This window comes from Scyliorhinus canicula, chromosome 20, assembly GCF_902713615.1.
Source record: "Scyliorhinus canicula chromosome 20, sScyCan1.1, whole genome shotgun sequence".
NCBI classification, from domain to species: Eukaryota; Metazoa; Chordata; class Chondrichthyes; order Carcharhiniformes; family Scyliorhinidae; genus Scyliorhinus; species Scyliorhinus canicula.
Window position 1 is genome coordinate 39,365,234 of NC_052165.1, and position 20,479 is coordinate 39,385,712.

At 50.3% G+C, this 20,479-nt stretch overlaps 1 protein-coding gene across 1 annotated transcript in view; it reads left to right on the forward strand.

Moving 5' to 3' along the window:
* Positions 1-20,479, forward strand: part of LOC119955081 (tetraspanin-11-like) — a 153,833-nt gene that overhangs the window by 54,878 nt on the left and 78,476 nt on the right. The window contains 1 exon segment of the mRNA XM_038780940.1: positions 18,643-18,738. Coding sequence (XP_038636868.1) covers positions 18,652-18,738 — 87 coding nt within the window. The 5' untranslated portion in view covers positions 18,643-18,651.

Below are 20,479 nucleotides of genomic sequence, written 5' to 3' on the forward strand. Positions count from 1 at the left end.
CAATACTTGCCCGGACCCTCCTACACACCTCCTCCTCCGCCAACAACCCCACATCCAACCGCTACAAGGGCGCTGGTACCGCACCTCCTCCATCTCCAACTCCATCCAATGCAGAGCGTGGTAGGAGATTGCAATGGCCGAATACTCGGCCTCCTCCACTCTCGGAATCAGTCCCCTACTCACCACGAAGAGGTCTATCCGAGAGTAGACCCTATGTACGTGGGAGAAGAAAGAGTACCCCGGTGCCCTCGGCCTCACAAACCTCCATGGATCCACCCCACCCATCTGGTCCATAAACCCTCTCAGTACCGCCGCCGGCCTCCTACCCGTCCTAGAGCTGGACCGATCCAGTGAAGGATCCAACACCGTATTGAAGTCCCCCCCCCATGATCAGACCTCCCGCCTCTAGATCCGGGACCCGTTCCAACATATGCCTCATAAAGCTCGCATCGTCCCAATTTGGGGCATACACACTAGCAAGTACCACCTCCTCTCCTTGTAGCCTGCCCCTAACCATAACATACCTACCCCCCTTATCCGCCACCACCTCCGATGCCTCAAACAACACATTTTTCCCCACCAGAATCGCCACTCCCCGGTTCTTCACATTCAACCCAGAGTGGAAAACCTGCCCCACCCATCCCTTCCTCAGACGGACCTGGTCCGCCACCTTCAGGTGGGACTCCTTAAGCATTGCCACATCTGCCTTTAGCCCCCTCAGATGAGCAAGTACCCTCGAATGCTTCACCGGCCCATTCAACCCTCTCGCATTCCAGGTAACCAACCGGATCAGAGGGCGTCCCGTCCCCCCTCCCCCGTCGACTAGCCATAGCCCGTCGACTGCCTGCCCCAGGCCAGCACCCCCCACCCGACCCAGTCCCCACAGCGACAACACCTCACCTCTGTCCCCCCGGCCCCCACCAGCTCCTTCCTGACCCTGCCAGCAGCAACCCGGTATTCCCCCCCCACCCCCCCCCCCCCCCAGGCTAGGAACCCTCCTAGTCGCGAACCATCCTCCATTGTACTTCCGTGGGGCAGCTAACTTCTGCTGACCCCGGAAACTCCCGCCAATAACCCGACCCCTCGCAAAATGAGATCATCCCCCAATCTATCCCTCCTCCAGGCACCGCTCCAGCGCGGGGAAGAACCAGTTAAGGCCCCGCCTCCCCCCGTCACCGTCTCCACCCCCCAGCCCCGCAGCGCGGGAAACCAGAGGAAAGCCCGCGCTTTCGCACTGCCCCACCACACCCTTCTGACGCAGCTCCCAAATCCATACCCCCAACCCGACATAGAATACAACAAACCCCCCCAACCCTCCCCGCAAGATACAAAACTCAAACAATGCCCCACAACAACAAAAACAGAACAACCCCCCCATAAATAACCATATCAAAATTGCAAAAGTACAGAAAAAGAGAACACAGCAACAGCAGAAACCAGCAATAAAGTATTACAACTGGCCCCGCAACCCCCAACCCCTAGTTCAAGTCCAGTTTCTCCGTCCGCACGAAGGCCCACGCCTCCTCCGGGGAATCGAAACAATAATGCCGGTCCGAATAAGTTACCCACAGGCGCGCAGGCTGCAACATTCCGAACTTTATCTTCTTCTTGTAGAGCACCTCTTTCGTCCGATTAAACCCGGTCCGCCGCTTAGCCACCTCCGCACTCCAATCCTGGTAGATCCGTACTACCCCATTCTCCCAATTGCTGCTCTTCACCTTCTTGGCCCAGCGCAGCACACACTCCCGATCACTGAACCGGTGGAACCTCACCAGCACCGCACGTGGGGGGTTCATTCTCCTTAGGCCTCCTGGCCAGTACTCTGTGTGCTCCCTCCAGCTCCAAGGGCAGATGGAAAGACCCGGCCCCCACTAGCGAGTTCAGCATCGTAGCCACGTAGGTTGTCAGGTCCGACCCCTACAGCCCCTCTGCAAGGCCCAAGATCCGCAGGTTTGTCCGCCTCATGCGGTGATCAAGCTCCTCGAAGCGGTCCTGCCACTTCTTGTGGAGTGCCTCGTGCCCCTCCACCTTACTCACGAGGACCATGGCCTCCGCCTCTCGTTCAGTGGCCTGAGTCTGTAATGCCTTGATGGCAGCACCCTGGGTCGTCTGAATCTCCGAGAGCCTTTTATTCGTTTCCTGCAGAGATCTCAGTACCTCAGCCTTAAAATCTGCAAAACAGCGCAGGAGAGCAGCTTGTTGCTCCAGGACGCACTGCTTCCACTCCTCTGGAGCTCCGCCGGCCGCCATCTTGGATTCCTTCCCCCGTTTTTTCTGGGGAGCTGCTTCAGTTTTTCCCCCCTTTCCACTCCGAGTTCGAGTCATGAACTGCGGAGAAAGTCGATCAGCACACCTTCTCCCACCGGAAGACGTCGAAAAATTTCCGTTTTGGGCTCTAAAAAGAGCCGAAAAATCCGTTTGAAACGGGAGCTCCCAAATGTGCGGCTTCCTACGTCATCGCCGCCACAGGAAGTTCGTGTCAGGACAGACTTGATGAAACATTGTAGCTCCACTCGCTATTTAAAAGCTATTTTAGAAAGGGTGTCGAGACCATGAAGGGTTTAAAGAAGACATTTGTTATGACCACGGGGTTCAGTCCTGGAGGAGGGACTGAAGAAATTGGAGCTCTTTTCATTCAAAGAGAGAAGGTTAATGGGACGTTTCATAGAAAGGTTCAAAATTTTAAGTATTTTGATTGACCATTGGGGAAAACTGTTTTCAGTTGTTGGGAAGTCGACAGGATTGTGATCAAAACTACAAAGGAGGATTTCCAAGGCTTTTTTCTTCAGTAGAGTTCTTTCAAGTCGCTGTCAAAGACATGTTGGGATGAATGTCTTTCTCTGCTGTACTATTCTGTAATAGCGTTGGTTAAAGAAGAGAGTTGGCCAACAATTGGCTTTGCGTAACCCCGCAGCAACCTTTGCACCCACCTGAACGGGCAGTCGATGCCTCCGCTTGAAAGACAGCCATCTCTGATATTCAGTAAGCTGGCAATAACATGGACAATTCGATGATGACTGCAGTGGCAAAAGATAAATCAGTACTGTTACAGTACACAGTAATGGGGCAGTGCTATAAATCAGTACTTTTGCTGTGTGATATCACCCTGGCCTTGTAGGTGGCACTTTCACCTCTGAGTCAGAATGTTGTTCACTGAAGGACCCACTCCAGGTCACAGCCATTGAAGAACTATAGCACTGATTTATCTTTTGCCACTGCAGTCATCGCCGCATTGCCCATGTTATTGCCAGCTTGTTGGCAGCTTGGGGAATGAGGGGAACATAAACATTGCCATTTTCATTCATGAAGACAAAGGGTTCAGACAGAATTAAGACCATAAGACATAGGAGCAGTACTAGGCCATTCGGCCCATCGAGTCTGCCCCGCAATTTATTGAGATCATTACTGACCTGATGTAATAATTCTCAACTCCAGATTTGCACCGTATCCCCATTACCCTTGATTCTCTTACTGATTGAAATTCTGTCAATCTCAACTTTGAACATACTTAACGACCCAGCCTCTACAGCTTTCTGCGGTAAAGAATTCCACACTACCTTCTGAGAGAAGAAATTCCTGCTCATCTCTGTCATAAATTGGCGACCCCTTCCTCTGAGATTATGTCCTCTTATCTTAGACTCTCCTAAAAAGGGAAACAACTTCTCAGCACCTACCCTGTCAAGCCCCGAGAATCTTATATGTTTCAATGAGGTCGCCTTTCATTTTTCTAAACTCCAATGAGTTCAAACCCAACCTATTCAATCTTGCTTCATAAGAAAATCCCTCCATGCCTGGGAATAACCTAGTGAACCTTCACCGGACTGCCTGCAATGTCAGCATATCTTTCCTTAGATAAGGGGACTAAAACTGCTCACAGCAGTCCAGGTGAGATCGAACTAGTGTTGATCCTCTATCCACCCTAATTGTACTATCCCTGCCTCCACGAGCTCTTATCTTTTTGTGGTACCCTATTGAACGCTTTTGGAAACCCAAGTATATTACATCTGCTGGTTCCCCTTTATCTATTCTATACGTTACAGACTCCAAGGAATACAATAAATTAGTCAGGCCTGATTTCCCCTTCATGAAGCCATGTATTTCTAAACGCTCTGCTATTAAAGTCATCATGATCCCAGATAACCAAAGGCCATTTTCCCCTTTGAGGGGGAGAGCTGACTGATGGTGATTTAACCTGAGGATCACCACACCTCAGGCAAAGAGCGAGGTTACAAAGGCAAGGCTTACATGAATAATCTCAGCCATTGGCCTAACTCTGCATCACAAACCAGGGGCTGGATTCTCCAATAATGGGGCTATGACCCCACGCTGGCATGAAAAGTGGCACCAACCACTCCGGCGTCAATGGTCCCCGATAATAGGGAATGCTCCCCTTCCTAGGAGGCTAGGTCGGCGCCGGAGTGGTCTCCGCAGTTCCAGCCGGCACAGAACGGCTAGTTCGAGTTAGCACATGCGCGCTACGGCTGGCGTATTTCCGCGCATGTGCGGAACGGCCTGTATGATTCCGCGCATGCGCAGGAGTTCCCTTCTCTACGGTGGCCCCCGGGCAATATGGCGGAGCCCTATAGGGGCCCGGCGCTGAGGACATAGGCTCCCACGGAACCAGCCCGCCCGCCGATCGGTAGGCTCCGATCGCGGGCCAGGCCACCGCCAGGGTCCGATACCCCCGCTCCCACCCCCTCCAGGATGGCCCCCGTAGACTCACCTTCCAGGTCCTGCTGTGTGGGACCTGAGTAACCCACGCTGGTGAGACTCGGCTGGACTAGTCAGCCACTCGGCCATTGGGACCCGGAGAATTGCCGGTGGGGGCGTTTTCAATGGCCCCCGACCGGCGCGGCAGGAATCCCGCGGGCGTCTGAGAAACAGCGGGGGAGAATCGGGAAGCCAGCGGCGGGGTCGGAGAATCCCGGCCCAGATGTCCAGCCAACTGAGCTAAACCGGCTCTAACATTTTTCCCATGTCAGATGTTCAATTAGATTGAATGGTTTACTCCTATTCATGCCATTAACCTCACGGAGCTACACTGACACCCATTTAAGCAATTGCTCAATTTTAAAGTTCTTAGCCTGGTTTTCATAGAATCCCTACAGTGCAGAAGGAAGGCCATTTGGCCCTTTGTGTCTACACCAGCCCTTCAAATGAGCACTCTATCCATGTCCACTCCCTTGTCCACTCCGCCTATCCTCATAACAGAACTTACATATCCCTTTACACTAAGAGGCAATTTATCATGGCCAATCCACCTAACCCGCACACCTTTGGACTGTGGGAGGAAACCGGAGCACCCGGAGGAAACCCATGCAGACACGGGGAGAACGTGCAGACTCCACACAGACAGTGGCTCAAAGCTGGAATTAAACCCGGGTCCCTGGTGCTTTGAGGCAACAGTGCTAACCACTGTGCTACCGTGCCGCCCTCCAATGTCTTTCCCCTCCCTATCTCTGATATCAGCGTAGTGATCCAGCTGCCCCTCTATCCTGAGGTGAAACCCAGGGCCCTACAGGCTCCATCTGGGAGGAGGGGGCACTGGGTGCTTACCCGGAGCCACGGAAAGCAGCCCCCCCCTTCCCCCCGAGGTGAGCGAGCACTCAGCGGCCAGGCATGAGTCAGCCTATAGCATAGACTGAGGAGCAGCAATGCTCAGCTCTCAACTGGCTATCATCATCCCCCCTGCCCTCGATGGTGACTCGCTGAGACCGCTGACACAGTCCTATCGCCCTGGAGCGATGTTACACAGATGCTGGGAGGGTTGAACAGGGTGAGGGGGAGAAGGGGGAAGTTGGGAGAGAGGGGAATGGCAAGGGTGAAGGGAGGGGAAGGGAGAGGGAGAAACGGCGGAGGGTTGAGGGATGGGGGTGGAGGGGGGAAAGACAAGGCCAAGTCCTATCAGAAGCGGGCGAGGATGAGGGATTTCCTGGCCCTCCGGACTTGTCGGACCCTCTGCTGCTGCCTGTCCTCCATCCTCCAACTGGTTCTTCAGGTCCTCCTGAGCTGGTCCTCCAACCCCTGCTGGTCAGGCACCTCCTCCTCGACCATATGTAATAATAATAATCTTTATTATTGTCACAAGTAGGCTTACGTTGGCACTGCAATGAAGTTACTGTGAAAAAACCCTAGTCACCACATTCCGGCGCCTGTTCGGTACACTGAGGGAAAATTTAGAATGGCCAAATTATGTAACAGCACATCTTTCGGGACTTGTGGGAGGAAACTGGAACAGTCGGAGGAAACCCACGCAGACACGGCGAGAATATGCAGACTCCACACAAACAGTGACCCAGCCGGGAAACAAACCCGGGATTCTGGATCTGTGAAGCAACAATGCTACCCACTGTGCTACCGTGCTGCCCAGTTCTTCCACCTTCATCTCCAGCACGTTGCCCTGCTGCTTTGCCAGGTTGTGGAGGGTATAGCAGACCACCACACAGCGGGCGACACTCTGGGGGCTGTACTGCAGGACGCCACCAGAGCGATGGAGGCATCGGAACTGCATTTTGAGGAGTCCAATGCACCGCTCAATGATCGCCTGGGTGGTTGCATGGGCGTTGTTGTATTGGGTCTCCGCATCGGTCACAAATTCCGTACTGGCGTCATTAGCTAGGTCCTCAGCGGGTAACCCTTATCCCCCAAGTGCCAACTGGCCATTCTAGGGTGTTGCTCGAAGAGACCAGGGATGCCCAATTGCCCCAGGATGTAGCTGTTATGCACACACTCTGGGAATCGTGCACACACCCACATGATCTTCATGTGTTGGAGCACACAAGCTTGATGTTCAGGGAGTGGAACCCCTTCCTGTTCATAAAGGACACTCCCAGATGGCCTGGTGAGCACAAGGCGACAAGCGTGCCATCTATTAGCCCCTGCACATGGGGCATCCCTGCGATTGCGGAGAATCCTGCTGCCTGGGCATTTTGTTGGGCCGCGTTCATGTCAAAGTTAATATAATTAGCTGTCTGGGCAAACAGGGCATCCGTGACCACACGGATGCATTGTGGGCTGTAACCTGTGAGATGCTGCACAGGTCCCCGCTCCAGCCCTGGAATGATCCTGAGGTGGAGAGGTTCAGGGCTGCACTGAGCTTGATGACAACTAGGGACAGGTATCCCCCTCCTCCACATGGTGCCAAGTCCGCAAGGAAATGGCACAGGGTGCCGCACCGGTGCTATGTCTTTTCGTCCGACGTCATTTCGTCCAACGACACTTCGTCCACGTCTTTTGGTCCAACGTCTTTTTGTCCGCCCGTCTTTTGGTCCAACGTCACTTCGTCCAATTATCCAATTACAAATAGTTTAATTTAGTTTTTCAATGTTACTGCTCAAGGATCCTCTCCACCTATTTCGCCTCTTGAGGTTGAGTTCTGCATTTGTGCTGCTTGATCTCCAGACATTATTAAGATAAGCTGCAGGATATTCACCCATGTATGCTCCAGCGTGATGAGAGCCATTGTATCTGATGGAATATTTGATCATTTCAGACCTGTAATGTCGGAACCCACTGCCAACCAGAGGTTTTAATCACTCGACGAAAATCGAGTTTAAATCTGCTTCTTTCAGAACTGCACTCATTGTCTAAATCCAATTAGACTCCCACTTATATCTGTGTCTGTCGGAATTGTAGAATATCAAATCATCTTGTCCTCTCCCCATTATTCTCTCTCGGGTACAGTTCTGGAAATCTAACTTTTAGGGAATTTAATTTACATCAATTTTAAGTAATTTCGGGAATTTTAAGTAATTAGTAAACTTTTAGATTTTCTAACTGCATTTTTAGATTTTTTAACTTTTTAACTGCATTTTTCAACTTGCATTTTACTTGCATTTTATCAATTACTTGCATTTTAGCAATTAAATTCACTTGCTGTATTGTACTTGCATTTTATCAATTAAATGGTTTTATCCGGAGTTAATTTGTAATTGGATAATTGAACGAAGTGACGTTGGACCAAAAGACGGGCGGACAAAAAGACGTTGGACCAAAAGACATGGACGAAGTGTCGTTGGACGAAGTGACGTCGGACGAAAAGACGCGACACGGCCGCACCATCCCTTTGTTCAGGCGGAGCCTCCTGCGGCACATGCTGTTCTTCATCTGGTCGAAAACCAATGAAGCCTGTACAACCTGGGATGTCACTGACCTCCCCCCCCCCCCCACCTCCCTGGTCTGATGGGTGGCCAGGCCCTCAGAGTATGGGGTGGGGCCCTCCACATGGGCCACCGCCTCAAGCCTCTGTTGACATTGCTGCCGTCGCCTTCTCTGGAGTCTGGCCACCTGGCCTGCCAACAGTATCAGGAGGGCAGCATCCACGGGGATATGTAATATCTGTAAGGAATTGGAGAGGTGTGAGACTGTCAGCCAGTGATGTCTTCCACTTCGGGACCCTCCATTCCCCCCATTGTCCCCCTCCCCAACATCTCCTGAATTCAGCATGCCCTGCCCATGCACCCCAGCCCCAGCGCTGGCCCCTGGTCACCGGACCCCAGACCCTATACCCCAGACTCCCACACGTCACGTTACTGCTGTTGGTCCCCTCCCCAGTGCACACACCCATCTTCTGGTCATCGTGATGTCCCCGCTGCTGGGGCCCAGCCCCTGGGTCTTTGGATGGTGGCCATTACGTCCATGGTGTTTCTTCTCACAGTGTTCAGGCACAGTGACCAAGTATCACGGGCAGATTGGGATGCCAGGCAATAACTCCCAGAAGTTACATGCCACGCCTACCCACGGGGATCCACATTGGAGCTGTGAAGTTCTCACTTAACTTCGATTGCCAATTAGCAATGACATTCAGCCATGTGGCCAGAGGCCTCTGCGGTCAGTGGGAGTTATGGGTGGTCAGCGGGTTAGAGAAGCAGTGGCTGGGGTTTCCCCAGCATGGGAACACACGATCCAGGGGGTGGCATGGTGGACCCGTGGGCGCGAAGTCATCCATCTCCCTCCCCAGGTCTTGGGTAACCCGCCCCCCCCCCAACTCCGCACCACACCCACCACCGATGGTGGGCCACCCCAACCGAGACTGCCCCCCACCCGGGTGCTTCCCCACCCCTCCTCCGAGCACCCGGGCAGCAATCCCAGTGCCCCCGGACTCTTGCCCGGGAGCGAGGATGGCTACTCGCCTCCTCAGATCCCCACAGCACCCCTTCCGCCAGCTTCGCGTTGTTAAAAAGCTGTACTTATCTGCGCCCGTGTGACCACTTGCTGGGGAGGTCGTTAGTATACGGGAGGCCGTTAGATAGGAGTTTGCTTCCGTTAATTATATGGAGATTGGATTTAAGTGATGATTATTGGTTTCCCAGGTTGTGGCGAGTTCCTGATTTCGCTAACGGGAGTGGGCCAGTTATATCGCAAACCAATAGGTGCCTGGCGCGGTTCTGGGGTGGGATTCTCCCCTACACGGCGGGGCGGGGGGTTCCGGCGTAGCGGAGTGGCACCGACCACTCCGGCGTTGGGCCTGCCCAAAGATGCGGAATTCTTCGCACATTTGGGTGCCAAGCTCTCACATTGAGGGGCTAGGCCCGCGCCGGAGCGGTTGGCACCACGCCGACTGGCGCCAAAACCGGCACCAGGGGCCTTTGACGCCCGGCTCCTGCCGCCGGGGCTGGCCGAAAGGCCTTCGCCGGTTCGCGCATGCGCCGGTGGTGACGTCAGCGGCAGCTGCCACTGACGTCACCACCGGCGCATGCGCGCTGGGGGATTCTCTTCCGCATCCGCCATGGTGGAGGCCGTGGCGGCGGCGGAAGGGAAAGAGAGCCCCCACGGCACTGGCCCGCCCGCCAATCGGTGGGCCCCGATCGCAGGCCTGGCCACCGTGGGGGCACCCCACGGGGTCCGATCGCTCCGCGCCCCCCCAGGATCCCGGGTCCCGCTTGCGCCGCTGATTCCGCCGCCACCAGAGGTGGTTCAAACCTCGGCGGCGGGAGAGGCCTCCCAGCGGCGGGACTTCGGCCCATTGCGGGCCGGAGAATCGCCGCAGGGGGCTCGTGGCTCGGTGCCGCGCGTTTCCCGCCCCCGCCAATTCCCGGGTGGTGGAGAATTTCTGCCACGGTGGGGGCAGGATTTTCGGCGGCCCCGGGCGATTCTCCGACCCTGCTGGGGGTCGGAGAATTTTGCCCCTTGTTTTTGATCTCTCCTGCGATCTAACGGCCTCACCACACCCTCCTTAAGTGCAACATGGCCACTAAATTGTACCCAATAGTATTTATTTGGCTAGCCTAGTTCGGTTTATGGTCATTGGCAACCGCCAATATGTTGACAGTGGGGGATTCAGCGATGTTACTGCCATTAAATGTCAAGGAGAGATGGTCAGATTTCCTCTTGTTGGAGTTGGTCATTGAACTTGTGTGTCATGAATGTTACTTAGAGAAGTATGGATTTATGAGAGACAACCAGCATGATTTTGTTAATGCCAAATCTTGACCTGAATGACTTCTTTGATGAAGCGTCTGAGAGGGTTTGTAGTACAGTGTGTATAGACTTGCAAATGATGGCATCCCCATTGAGTTTAATAAGAGGTTTGCAGACCTACCTTTAATTTTAGATAAGTTAACGGGTGGCATGGTGGCACAGTGGATAACACTTCTGCCTCACAGTGCCAGGGACCTGGGTTTGATTGCGATCTCAGATGACTGTGTGGGGTTTGTACATTCTTCCCGTGTATGCGTGGGATTTTGAAGAGGATTTAGTCTTTGGCTGATTCTGGTGAGGGGACTATTTTCTGCATACACGGCCAGATCCTATTATCGGATTTGACTCTGTTGAATGAAGTAAAGGAGAAATGGGAGGGTGAATTGGGTCCCATTCTGAATGATGAAGTATGGAGTGAACCCCTTCATAGGGTCAACTTCACATCCTCTTGTGCTCGGCTTAGTCAGATTCAATTCAAGATGGTGCACAGGGCTCATCTGACTAAAATGAGGGTGAGTGGACTCTTTTCTGGGGTGGAGGAGAGGTGTGAGTGTTGTTCGCAGGGGATGGCTAACCACACTGGTATGTTCTGGTCTTGTCCCAAACTTGTAAGCTTTTGGGTCTCTTTCTTCAACACCATTACGGAGATGCTCAAAGTCGGTTTGGAGCCATGTCCGCTGGTGGCCATTTTTGGGGTGATCCAGATGGGGGTGAAGGCGGATGTCTTCGTTTTTTCCTCGTTAATATCGCTGAGATGAGTTCTGCTTGGGTAGAGGAATCCTACTCCGCCCAGTGCCCCAGCCTGGTTGGGTGACCTCATGTCGTTCATCCACTTGGAGAAGGTTAAGTACACCATCAGGGGTCAGTAGAAAGGTTCTACCTAAGGTGGCCTCCATTTAATCTCTTTTTTAAAGAGTTGTCACCGTCTGTTGTTAAGGGGCTTTATGGAGATCTATGGGGTTTAGTTAATCTGTGCTTTTGCTGGTTTGCCTTGTTCTGTGATATTGTAACTTGAGTCAATTGTTTTATATTATTTTCTTTGTAATGAAAAAAAAATATTTAAAAAATAACTAATTCAAAAAAGAAAAACCTGATATCAAAAGAGCCGTGATGGCTTGAAGATAGAATTGCAAAGTGATAGGATTAGAGTGATGCCAATATAACGTATTCAGTAGGATCTCTCAGGGATTGGTATGAGGACCATTGCTTTAATTGTTAAAAATAAATAACCTGGACTTAGACAAAGGGAGTAAACTGTTGAGGTTTGTGGATGATGAAAATCTTTGCCATTTTTATAGTCAACAATTAGAAGCTGCCAGGAGGGCATCCATTGTTGAAATGTGGAGACACACGCAACTTAACACGGGTACATGTGAAGTGATGTCTTTTAAAAGGAACAATATGGAGAGGCATTGTATAATCTGAATGGTTCAATGGTGAGCAGGATGCAAGAGCACAGGGACTAGGGGATCAGATGCATAAATCCTTGAAGGTGCTGGCGCAAATTGACAAGGCCTGTGGAATACTTGGCTTTGTAAAGTGGGACATTGAATATAAGAAGAAGGAGGACATGCGGAATTTTTAAAAATCACTGGTTAGACCCCAGTTGGAGTATTGTGTCCAGTTTGGGAGGCACAATTTAGGGAGGATGTCAAGACCTTGGAGAAGGTGGAGAGGAGACGGTATCAGGGATGAGTAGTTCAAATTGGAGAAGGTGGAGTAATTCTTTTTAAAGTGGATTCTTCACTGTCGGGATTCATCTGTTCTGCCAGCAGCGCTCCCACGCCCGGGGATTTCCTGATGGCTTGGGGCTGCCCACAATGATAAATCCCATTTGCTGGCTGGCGGGACGGACAATCCCGCTCGAGAAGTTTAAGGAGAGATTTAATCCAAGTATTCAAATTCTGAGGAGTTTTAAATCTAGAGGAAACGGCGAAGCTGTTTCTTTTGACAAGTAGGTCAGTAACGAGAGGTCAGAGATTCAATACAGCAGCGCAGGAACAGACCCTTCGGCCCTCCAAGTTAAATGATAAAAGAACTAGAAGGGAAATTGATGTGACCATCAATTTACTCGAGACACGATAGGAAGTAAACTGTGGTTTTAATAGACTTACAACTGAGCCTGCCTGCGACCAGAAGAACTGAGAGCAGACTCACAAGACTGCAGCACTTTATACTTCCGGTAGTGGGAGGGGCCATGGGTGGAGCCATGGGCAGAGCCAAGGGAGGAGCCCTATACTCATCTCCCCCTGTGGGCAGAGCTGCGCAACGGCTCACAGACAGAGCCCACAAGGACACAATGCTATACAGTGTGAATGCAATACTATACAGTGTGAATTACATGATGTACATTCACCACAGAAATGAAGAGAAATTCCCTCACAAAGATGGTCAGAAAGGTCTGGAACACGCTCCCTGAAAGTGGAATCAGATTCCACAGGAATGTTACAATGTTGATTGGACATGGATTTGAAGAGGATTCATTTACAGGATCATGGGATAGAGCAGAGTAGGGAGTATGGGACTAGGTGGATAGCAGCAGTCCTGGTACGAAGAGCCAAATAGTCTCCTTCTGTACTGTAAAATTCTATGCGTCTATTACGTTTTGCTCACCATATGTGGCCCTTTTTATAGTCAACAATTAGAAAGATGAAGGGTTTCACATATTCCGGAGGGTTTGAGTGGGTGGTTGTGGTACTCATGCAATAATTATGTTTCACACACACCATCTAAAGCAAAACGCAGATGATTCAGCTCGCAATATTTCAAGTGAATCCAATTTACTGTATTTGGATTATTATTTATGAAAGCATGTTCTAAATGGATCCTTGTGAATAAAGTGCTGATTCTATTGCCAAAATACACAGAATCAAACACTGGCTCTGATTTTAGGATTTTTAACCCTTCAATGGGAAAGGACCACTCTGTCTCAAACACTTGTTTTCATTTTTTTCTTGGGATGTGGGCATTGGGATGTTGCCCATCCCTAATTGCCCTTGAACTGAGTGGCTTGCTCAGCCATTTCAGAGGGTAGTTAAGAGTCAACCACTTTGCTGTGGGCCTGCAGTCACTTGCAGGCCAGACCAGGTAAGGGTGGCAGATTTAACTTCCCTGAAGGATATTTGTGAATGAGATGGGCTTTTACAACAATCGACACTGGTGTCATGGTCGCCATGACTGAGACACACTTTCACAGAATTGCGTTTAAATCCCACCAACTGCCAGGAGTGGATTTGAACCCATGTCCCATGATTTGGGTCTCTGGATTACTAATCGAAGGATAACTCTGGATTACTAATACTACAACCCCACCATCTTCCCTAACATATTGATACGGTGACTGGGATGAGGGTGACCAAATAAAATTACGACACTTTCCACTGGCACATCCAAATCTGTTGGAGGAAATCCATCTGGAAAATTCTAAACAGTTTCTGATCAGTTCCCTCAATGGGACATGTAATTATCCCAACTGGACACTTACTACCACCTGGTGAAACCTCCCTCAAAATAGTCCAGAGGCAGCAGACTTGCACACCACATGGGTCCACATCGCCACAATAATTCGGCCCTATTTAATCAAGTCAAGTAATTTCCTCATATAATGTTAGTGCATGTCCTCCCTGGTATAGACTGTTGGAGAAGTGTAGGAGGGAGTGCTCTGGAATTTCTTCTGTCTAAGAGTAGGGAATTCATGGAATTCCTTACCGCAGGGAGCTGTAGAGGGCTGGATTGTTAAATATGTTCAAGGCCGAGATAAACAGATGTTTTATTAGTTTTATTAGTAAGGGTTATGGGGATAAGGCTGGAAAGTGGAATTGAGGTTTATCATATCAGATCAGTCATAATCTCACTGAATGATGAAATAGACTTGATGGGCCAAATGGTCTGCTTCTGCTCCTACATCTCAGAGTCTTATGGCTAAATTGTTTCATTAAGAAGCCGCCCGTTTTATGGATCTTCTGATAAATCCCCGTGACGTGGTAAAATTTGCCGTGGTTAAATTTTATATACATGTCCACAAATCCCTGAATGTAGCAGGACAGCAAGATAAGATAATTAAGAAAGATACTGAGCGGGATTCTCTGTTGGCTGACGCCGAAATCGGGAACGCGATTGGGCAGAGAATAGATTCCGATGCCAAAATCGCAGAAGGCACTGATTTGACGGCAAATCCCAATTCTTTGTCACCTCGATAGCGGCGTCAATGTGGTTCCAAACGCATGTGCAGTAAACACAATTTTCAAATCATTAGTAGGCCTGACCCGGTATTCTCTGGGGCCGCCATGATTCTCCGCCTCCGATGAGCCGAATTCCTGACGGCATGGTTCACTTGTGCTCTTAAAAATCGTAAAGCCGGCATTGTGGCTGCTGAGGAAGACAAAGGGGGTTCAAAAAGTGGCCAACATCGCCATAATTTGCTGACAGTTGTGCCGCTGGCCGGAGGGCTGGGGAGTAGCGGGGGCGGGGGGGGGGGGGGGGGCAGGAGGTGTGCTGTGAGGTCAGGGTAGACGACACGGAACACCATTACCGCAATTGGAAAGGCAGCTAGGCAGCTGCGCACTCCGCTGACAGCCCACTGTGAACTTAGGGCCACAGGTTATATAGGTGTCCCCCCAGGCCACCGCACTAGGTGCCCTCTGGCCCCAGCCGACACATCAGCTGTATGGGCGCGCTCCAGCACAACCAGTGCTATACTGTTGGCTGGGATGAGTGTGTGTGGGGATTGCAACGAGTAAATGCGGCTGAAGCTTGTCGGTCTCCCAAGTGTCAATCATGGACCCGGCGAATCCAACACCGTTTTTAATTGGAATTGGGTGTTTTCCACGTGGCACTGGTGCTAGCCCTTCCACTGTAGCGCAATCGTCCAGGTTCAGTGGCAGTTTTGCTGTTGTGAAAGTTCACGAATTCTGCCCCGGCGGCAACACTTAGGGCGGGATTCTCCAATCCTGCGGCAGAATGTCCACACCGTTGTAAACGCTGTCGCGTTTTACGATGGCGTGAACGGGCCGCTCCCAGGACAAATTCTGGCCCCTACAGGGGGCCAGCATGGCGATGGAGTGGTTCGCACCGCTCCAGCTGCCGATCCCGGTGCGCACTGTGCGCTGCGGGATCTGCGCATGCGCAGTTGCGCCGGCGCCAAAGCGCGCATGCGCAGTGGCCTCCATCAACGCGCCGGCCCCGACGCAACATGGCACAGGACTACAGGGGCCGGCGCGCAGGAAAGGAGGCCCCAGCCACAGTGACGGGCCTGCTGATCGGTGGCCACATCGGAAGCCCCCCTCCCCCTGTGGTCGGACCCCCTCCCTTCCACAGGCCGCCACCCAACCCTTCAACACCGAGGTCCCGCCAGCCCAGAGCAGGTTAGAACGGTGCCGGCGGGACTCGGCTCTTTTCTAACTGCCGCTCGGCAGATCCGGGCCGGAGAATCGGCGGGCCGGCCTCGTAGAGCGGGCCGCGACCAGCACCGCATCAACCACGCCGGCGCCAGTGGAGCTGATTCTCCATTCTGCGGAGAATCGCGTGCCGGCGTCAGGGCGGCGTGGCCCATTCGCGGGGATTCTCCGGCCCAGCCTCGGGCTGGGAGAATTCCGCCCCTAATCTCCGGAATGGAGAATCCAGCTCACTTTCTTTTATCGGGCATGTCATAGAATACAAGAGCAGTGAGATTAAGTTAGAACCAGATAAAAAAAAACCTTGTTATGCTACATCTAGAGTACTGTGTACAGTTTTGGTCACCACATTACAGGATGGACATGATTGCACCGGAGAGGCTATAGAAGAGATTTACAAGAACGGTGGTGGGACTGGAGAATTTTAGCTGTGAGGAAAGATCGGATAGACTGGGCTTAATTTCTTTGGAACAGAAGAGGTTGAGGGAAGATTTAATTGAGGTGTATCAAATAATGAGTGACTTAGATGGAGTGAATAGGAAGGATCTATTTCATTTAGCAGGGAGGACATAGATTTAAAGTAATCAGTAGTAGGTAAGGGAGGGTTTGAAGAGAAATCTTTTCACTCAGAGGGCGGTTGAGGTCTGGAATCACTTCCTGAGAGGGTGCAGAGACAGAAACCTTCATCATATTGAAGAAAAACTTGTATATGCACTTGAACTGTCCTAATCTACAGGGCTACGGACCTGGAGCTGGGGACAGGATTAGGCTGGATAGCTGTTTTTCTGGCTGGCAGAGGCAGGATGGGCTGAATGGCCTCTGTGTCATAATATTTCTTTGTTCCCCCCCATTGCTTAGAAATCGAAATATCTATAAATCTGAGATGGCAGTCTATTAATCATCAGGGAAAGGTTTTTTACTGTACAGACTGTTTTATTTTAGACAGAATGAGCATCATTTCCATGGTGTTTGTCCTGCTGTTATGTGTTGCATTACTGGATTAAATGGAGTGTATAACTAAGGTGATTTGCATTCATATAGTGCCGTTCAAGGCCATAAGACTTCACAAGGCACTTTCCAAGTGTCGCCACTGTTGTAACATAGGAAACGTGGCAGCCAATGTGTGCACTGCAATGTGGCCATGACCAAATAGTCTATTTTAGTGCTGTTGGTTCAGAGATAACATAATTGCCAAGATACTGGGTATAACTGCTCTCTTCAGAATACCGGCATGGGATTTTTTACGACCACCTGGAAGAGGAAGACAGGGTTCAGCATCTCATCAGAGAGGGTAGTGCCTCCGACAGTGCAGCACTGCTCCGGTGCTACACTACAGTGTCAAACATGCTTTGTTTTTGTGCTCAAGCCCTGGAATAGGACTTGAACCAACAACCTTCTTGACTCGGAGACAAGGGTGGTTTCCACTGACCTACGGCTGGCACCAAACTGAGAGCCCAGCAGCCTGATTTGTTAACAACACCAAACTGCAGAGAAGTAACAATGATGAACATCACTGAACAGAGGCTCAAAACGATTTTCCAACCTTGATCAGTCAATGGCAAAATGGAGATGTGGTTAAGATCATTGAAATGGAAGGTTCTGAGATTTGGCAAAGGGAAAGTTAAGACGGTTTATATGCTGAATGGGAGTGTACTTGAGATGGTGGAGCTGAGAGAGACTTTGGGGTTTTAGAGGGCTGGGAGGGAGGTGGGGGGGGGGGGGGGGGGGGTTGTTTGGAAAGGTTGGGGTGGGAGTGGGGCAGTGGAAACCACCCTTGTCTCCGAGTCAAGAAGGTTGTTGGTTCAAGTCCTATTCCAGGGCTTGAGCAGATGTGGTTGTCCTATTTCACAAAGGATATTTCATGATTGGAGAAAGCACAGAGATGATACTTAGTCATTGAGGGGCAACAACAGCGTTTATGCCTTGACAATGACATTGATAAGGTGTGTTAATGACAAATACATTGTGGGAGGAAAAGGGTGGTGAGTGCTTGGGACAGATAACTGGCATGGGGGATTGAACAAGAACCACTAACAGGGGAAGAAACCAAATAGTTGATCCCAGGATCATTAGACAACCAGTGACAACATATCGTGGATAGGAGGGATAGATGGGCTGATGGTTTCCTGACTGAAACAATTGCTGTGGACATACTGCTTCTTTAAAAAACAAAATGAGCAACTTACAGTTCAATAGGAACTCTAACAGGCAATGCCACAAAATGGTAAGTTATGTCTGTTCATACCTGGAAGTTACTTCAATATTAGGGCATGCTCTTCTCTTGCCTGGATGAATGCAGCTCCAAAAACACTCGACAAGCTTGACGTACAGCAGCCCGCTTGATTGGCACCCATGTTAAACATCCACTGATGCACAGTGGCCGCAGTGTGTACCATCCTCAAGCTGCACTGCAGGAACTCACCAAAGCTCCTTCAACCCATTCCGCACCAGCGACCTCTACCACATAGAAGGACAAGGGCAACAGTTGAATGGGAACATCACCACCTTCAAATTCCCCAGCAAGTCACTTACCATCCTAACTTGGAAATATATCTACATTCCTGCACTGTCACTGGGTCAAAATCCTGGAACTCCCTCCCTATCACTGCGGGAGTACCTATCACATGGACTGTAGCGGTTCAAGAAGGCAGCTCACCACCACCTTCTCAAGGGCAATTAGCGATGGACACTAAATGCTGGCCTAGACAATGATGCCTACGTTTTGTAAAAGAGTAAACAAAAAAGCATTGCATCAAATTGGGAACATTTTCTCATTAATTATGATTGAATAATATGTAGAAATGTCATGTTCCGTTTGTGTGTGTTTCAGTGAAAGACGATGACAGAAAAATATAAAGAGGATTCAGAAGACTGCCTGACGATCTGCATAAAGTACCTGCTGTTTGCTTATAATTTCTTCTTCTGGGTAAGTGTGCTGTCATGTCCAGAACATTCCTGAGTTGGGGAAATGATCTGGGTTTTGGAAGTTTTGCAGTTGCTGTGACACCTACAGTGGGGAGTGAGGGGGGGGGGGGGGGGGGGGTGATAATTGGACTGAGTAGGTCATATTGACAGATATTTGTAGAGGAGCCCAGTGATGCACTTTCACGGAAAAGTTTCAATTTCAACACTTCCATGCTTTGTGACTGTTTGGCTTTTACATCTTCAAAAGAAAAAGGCAAATTATCATCTGCCCTTTAATTAGACCAAACAGACCATCATGATGCACCACTTCTGAGTTACATTCACTCTTGTCAAGGTCAAGACACCAGGAACCTGGGGTGATGCAGTGAGGACTTTGCTTTAGCCTGCTCTGAGCAGGTGGATTTGGATCTGTAAAATTACCAGACTTGGGTGTGGAATAATTACTGGAGGTTGTTATTCGAAGGCATATGGTGCTGACAAAATAATTCAGATTAAAGGCAGACAGATGGAGGCTGAGGGAATGTTTGAGCTTCAAAATGAGTACTTTGCATCTGTCTGCACTAAAGAAGAGGTGCTGCCAATATCACAGTAAAAAGGGGAGCATGAATGATGTTGAATACAATAAGAATAGATAAAGGGGAGTTACCTCAAAGGGTTGAGTTTGTGTGGTGCAGTGGATAGCATCCCTGCCTTGGAGTCAGAAGCTCTGAGTTTGAATCCCACTCCAGGACTTGATGGTCAAGGAAGATGCGTTCATAATGTTAGCAAATAGGTTCACTATCAACCTTTTTAAAAAATTTAGAGTACCCTTATTATTTTTCCAATTAAAGGGCAATTTAGCGTGGCCAATTCATCTACCCTGCACATCTTTGGGTTGTGGGGGTGAAACCCACGCAGACACGGGGCGAATGTGCAAACACCACATGGACAGTGACCCAGGGCCGGGATTGAACCCGGGTCCTCAGCACCTTAGGCAGCAGTGCTAATCACACCACCACCGTCTCGCCCCACTCTCAACCTATAAATCCTTCCATCACACGTTAATGACAAGCGGTAAGAGACGGAGAGATTCCTGGCCATCCATGTGATGGAAAGAAAGTTGAAGCCTTGACCATCACCCCAGGCTACAACATGCATGTTGAGTGAACTGTAACACAACTCCACTTAAAAGGTTGGCAGGTTTCAAAGTTGTGAAGTCACACAGCCTGGAGGGAATGTCGGAATGGGTTACTGAGTGAAGTAGGAGTAGAAAGTGCAGAAGCTTTAGGTGCATTCTACTAATCCTCATTGGATATGTAAATGGTATCAAAGGACTGGAGGGATGTAAATGGGAGAGGGATTAAGTTCAGAGAGACAGACCAGTTAGCTTAACATGGTTGTTCTCCTTAGAGTAGAGAAGGCTGAGGGTACAAATCTAGGTGTACAAAATTAATAGGGACATAGACAGGGTAGATAGGAAGAAACATTCCTCTGAGTAGAGGGGTCAATAGTCAGGGTGTATAAATTTAAGGTAAGGAGCAGGAGATGTAGAGGGGATTTGGAGGAAAAGCTTTATCACCCAGAGGGTGGTGGGAATCTGGAACTCATTGTCTGAAAGAGTGATAGAGGAACCCTCACAGCATTTCAAAATCATTCAGATGAGCACTTTGAAATGCCATAACGCACAAGGCCATGGGCCAAGTGCTGGAAAATGGGATTAGAATGGATAGGTGCTTGATAGCTGCCACAGACATGATGGGCTG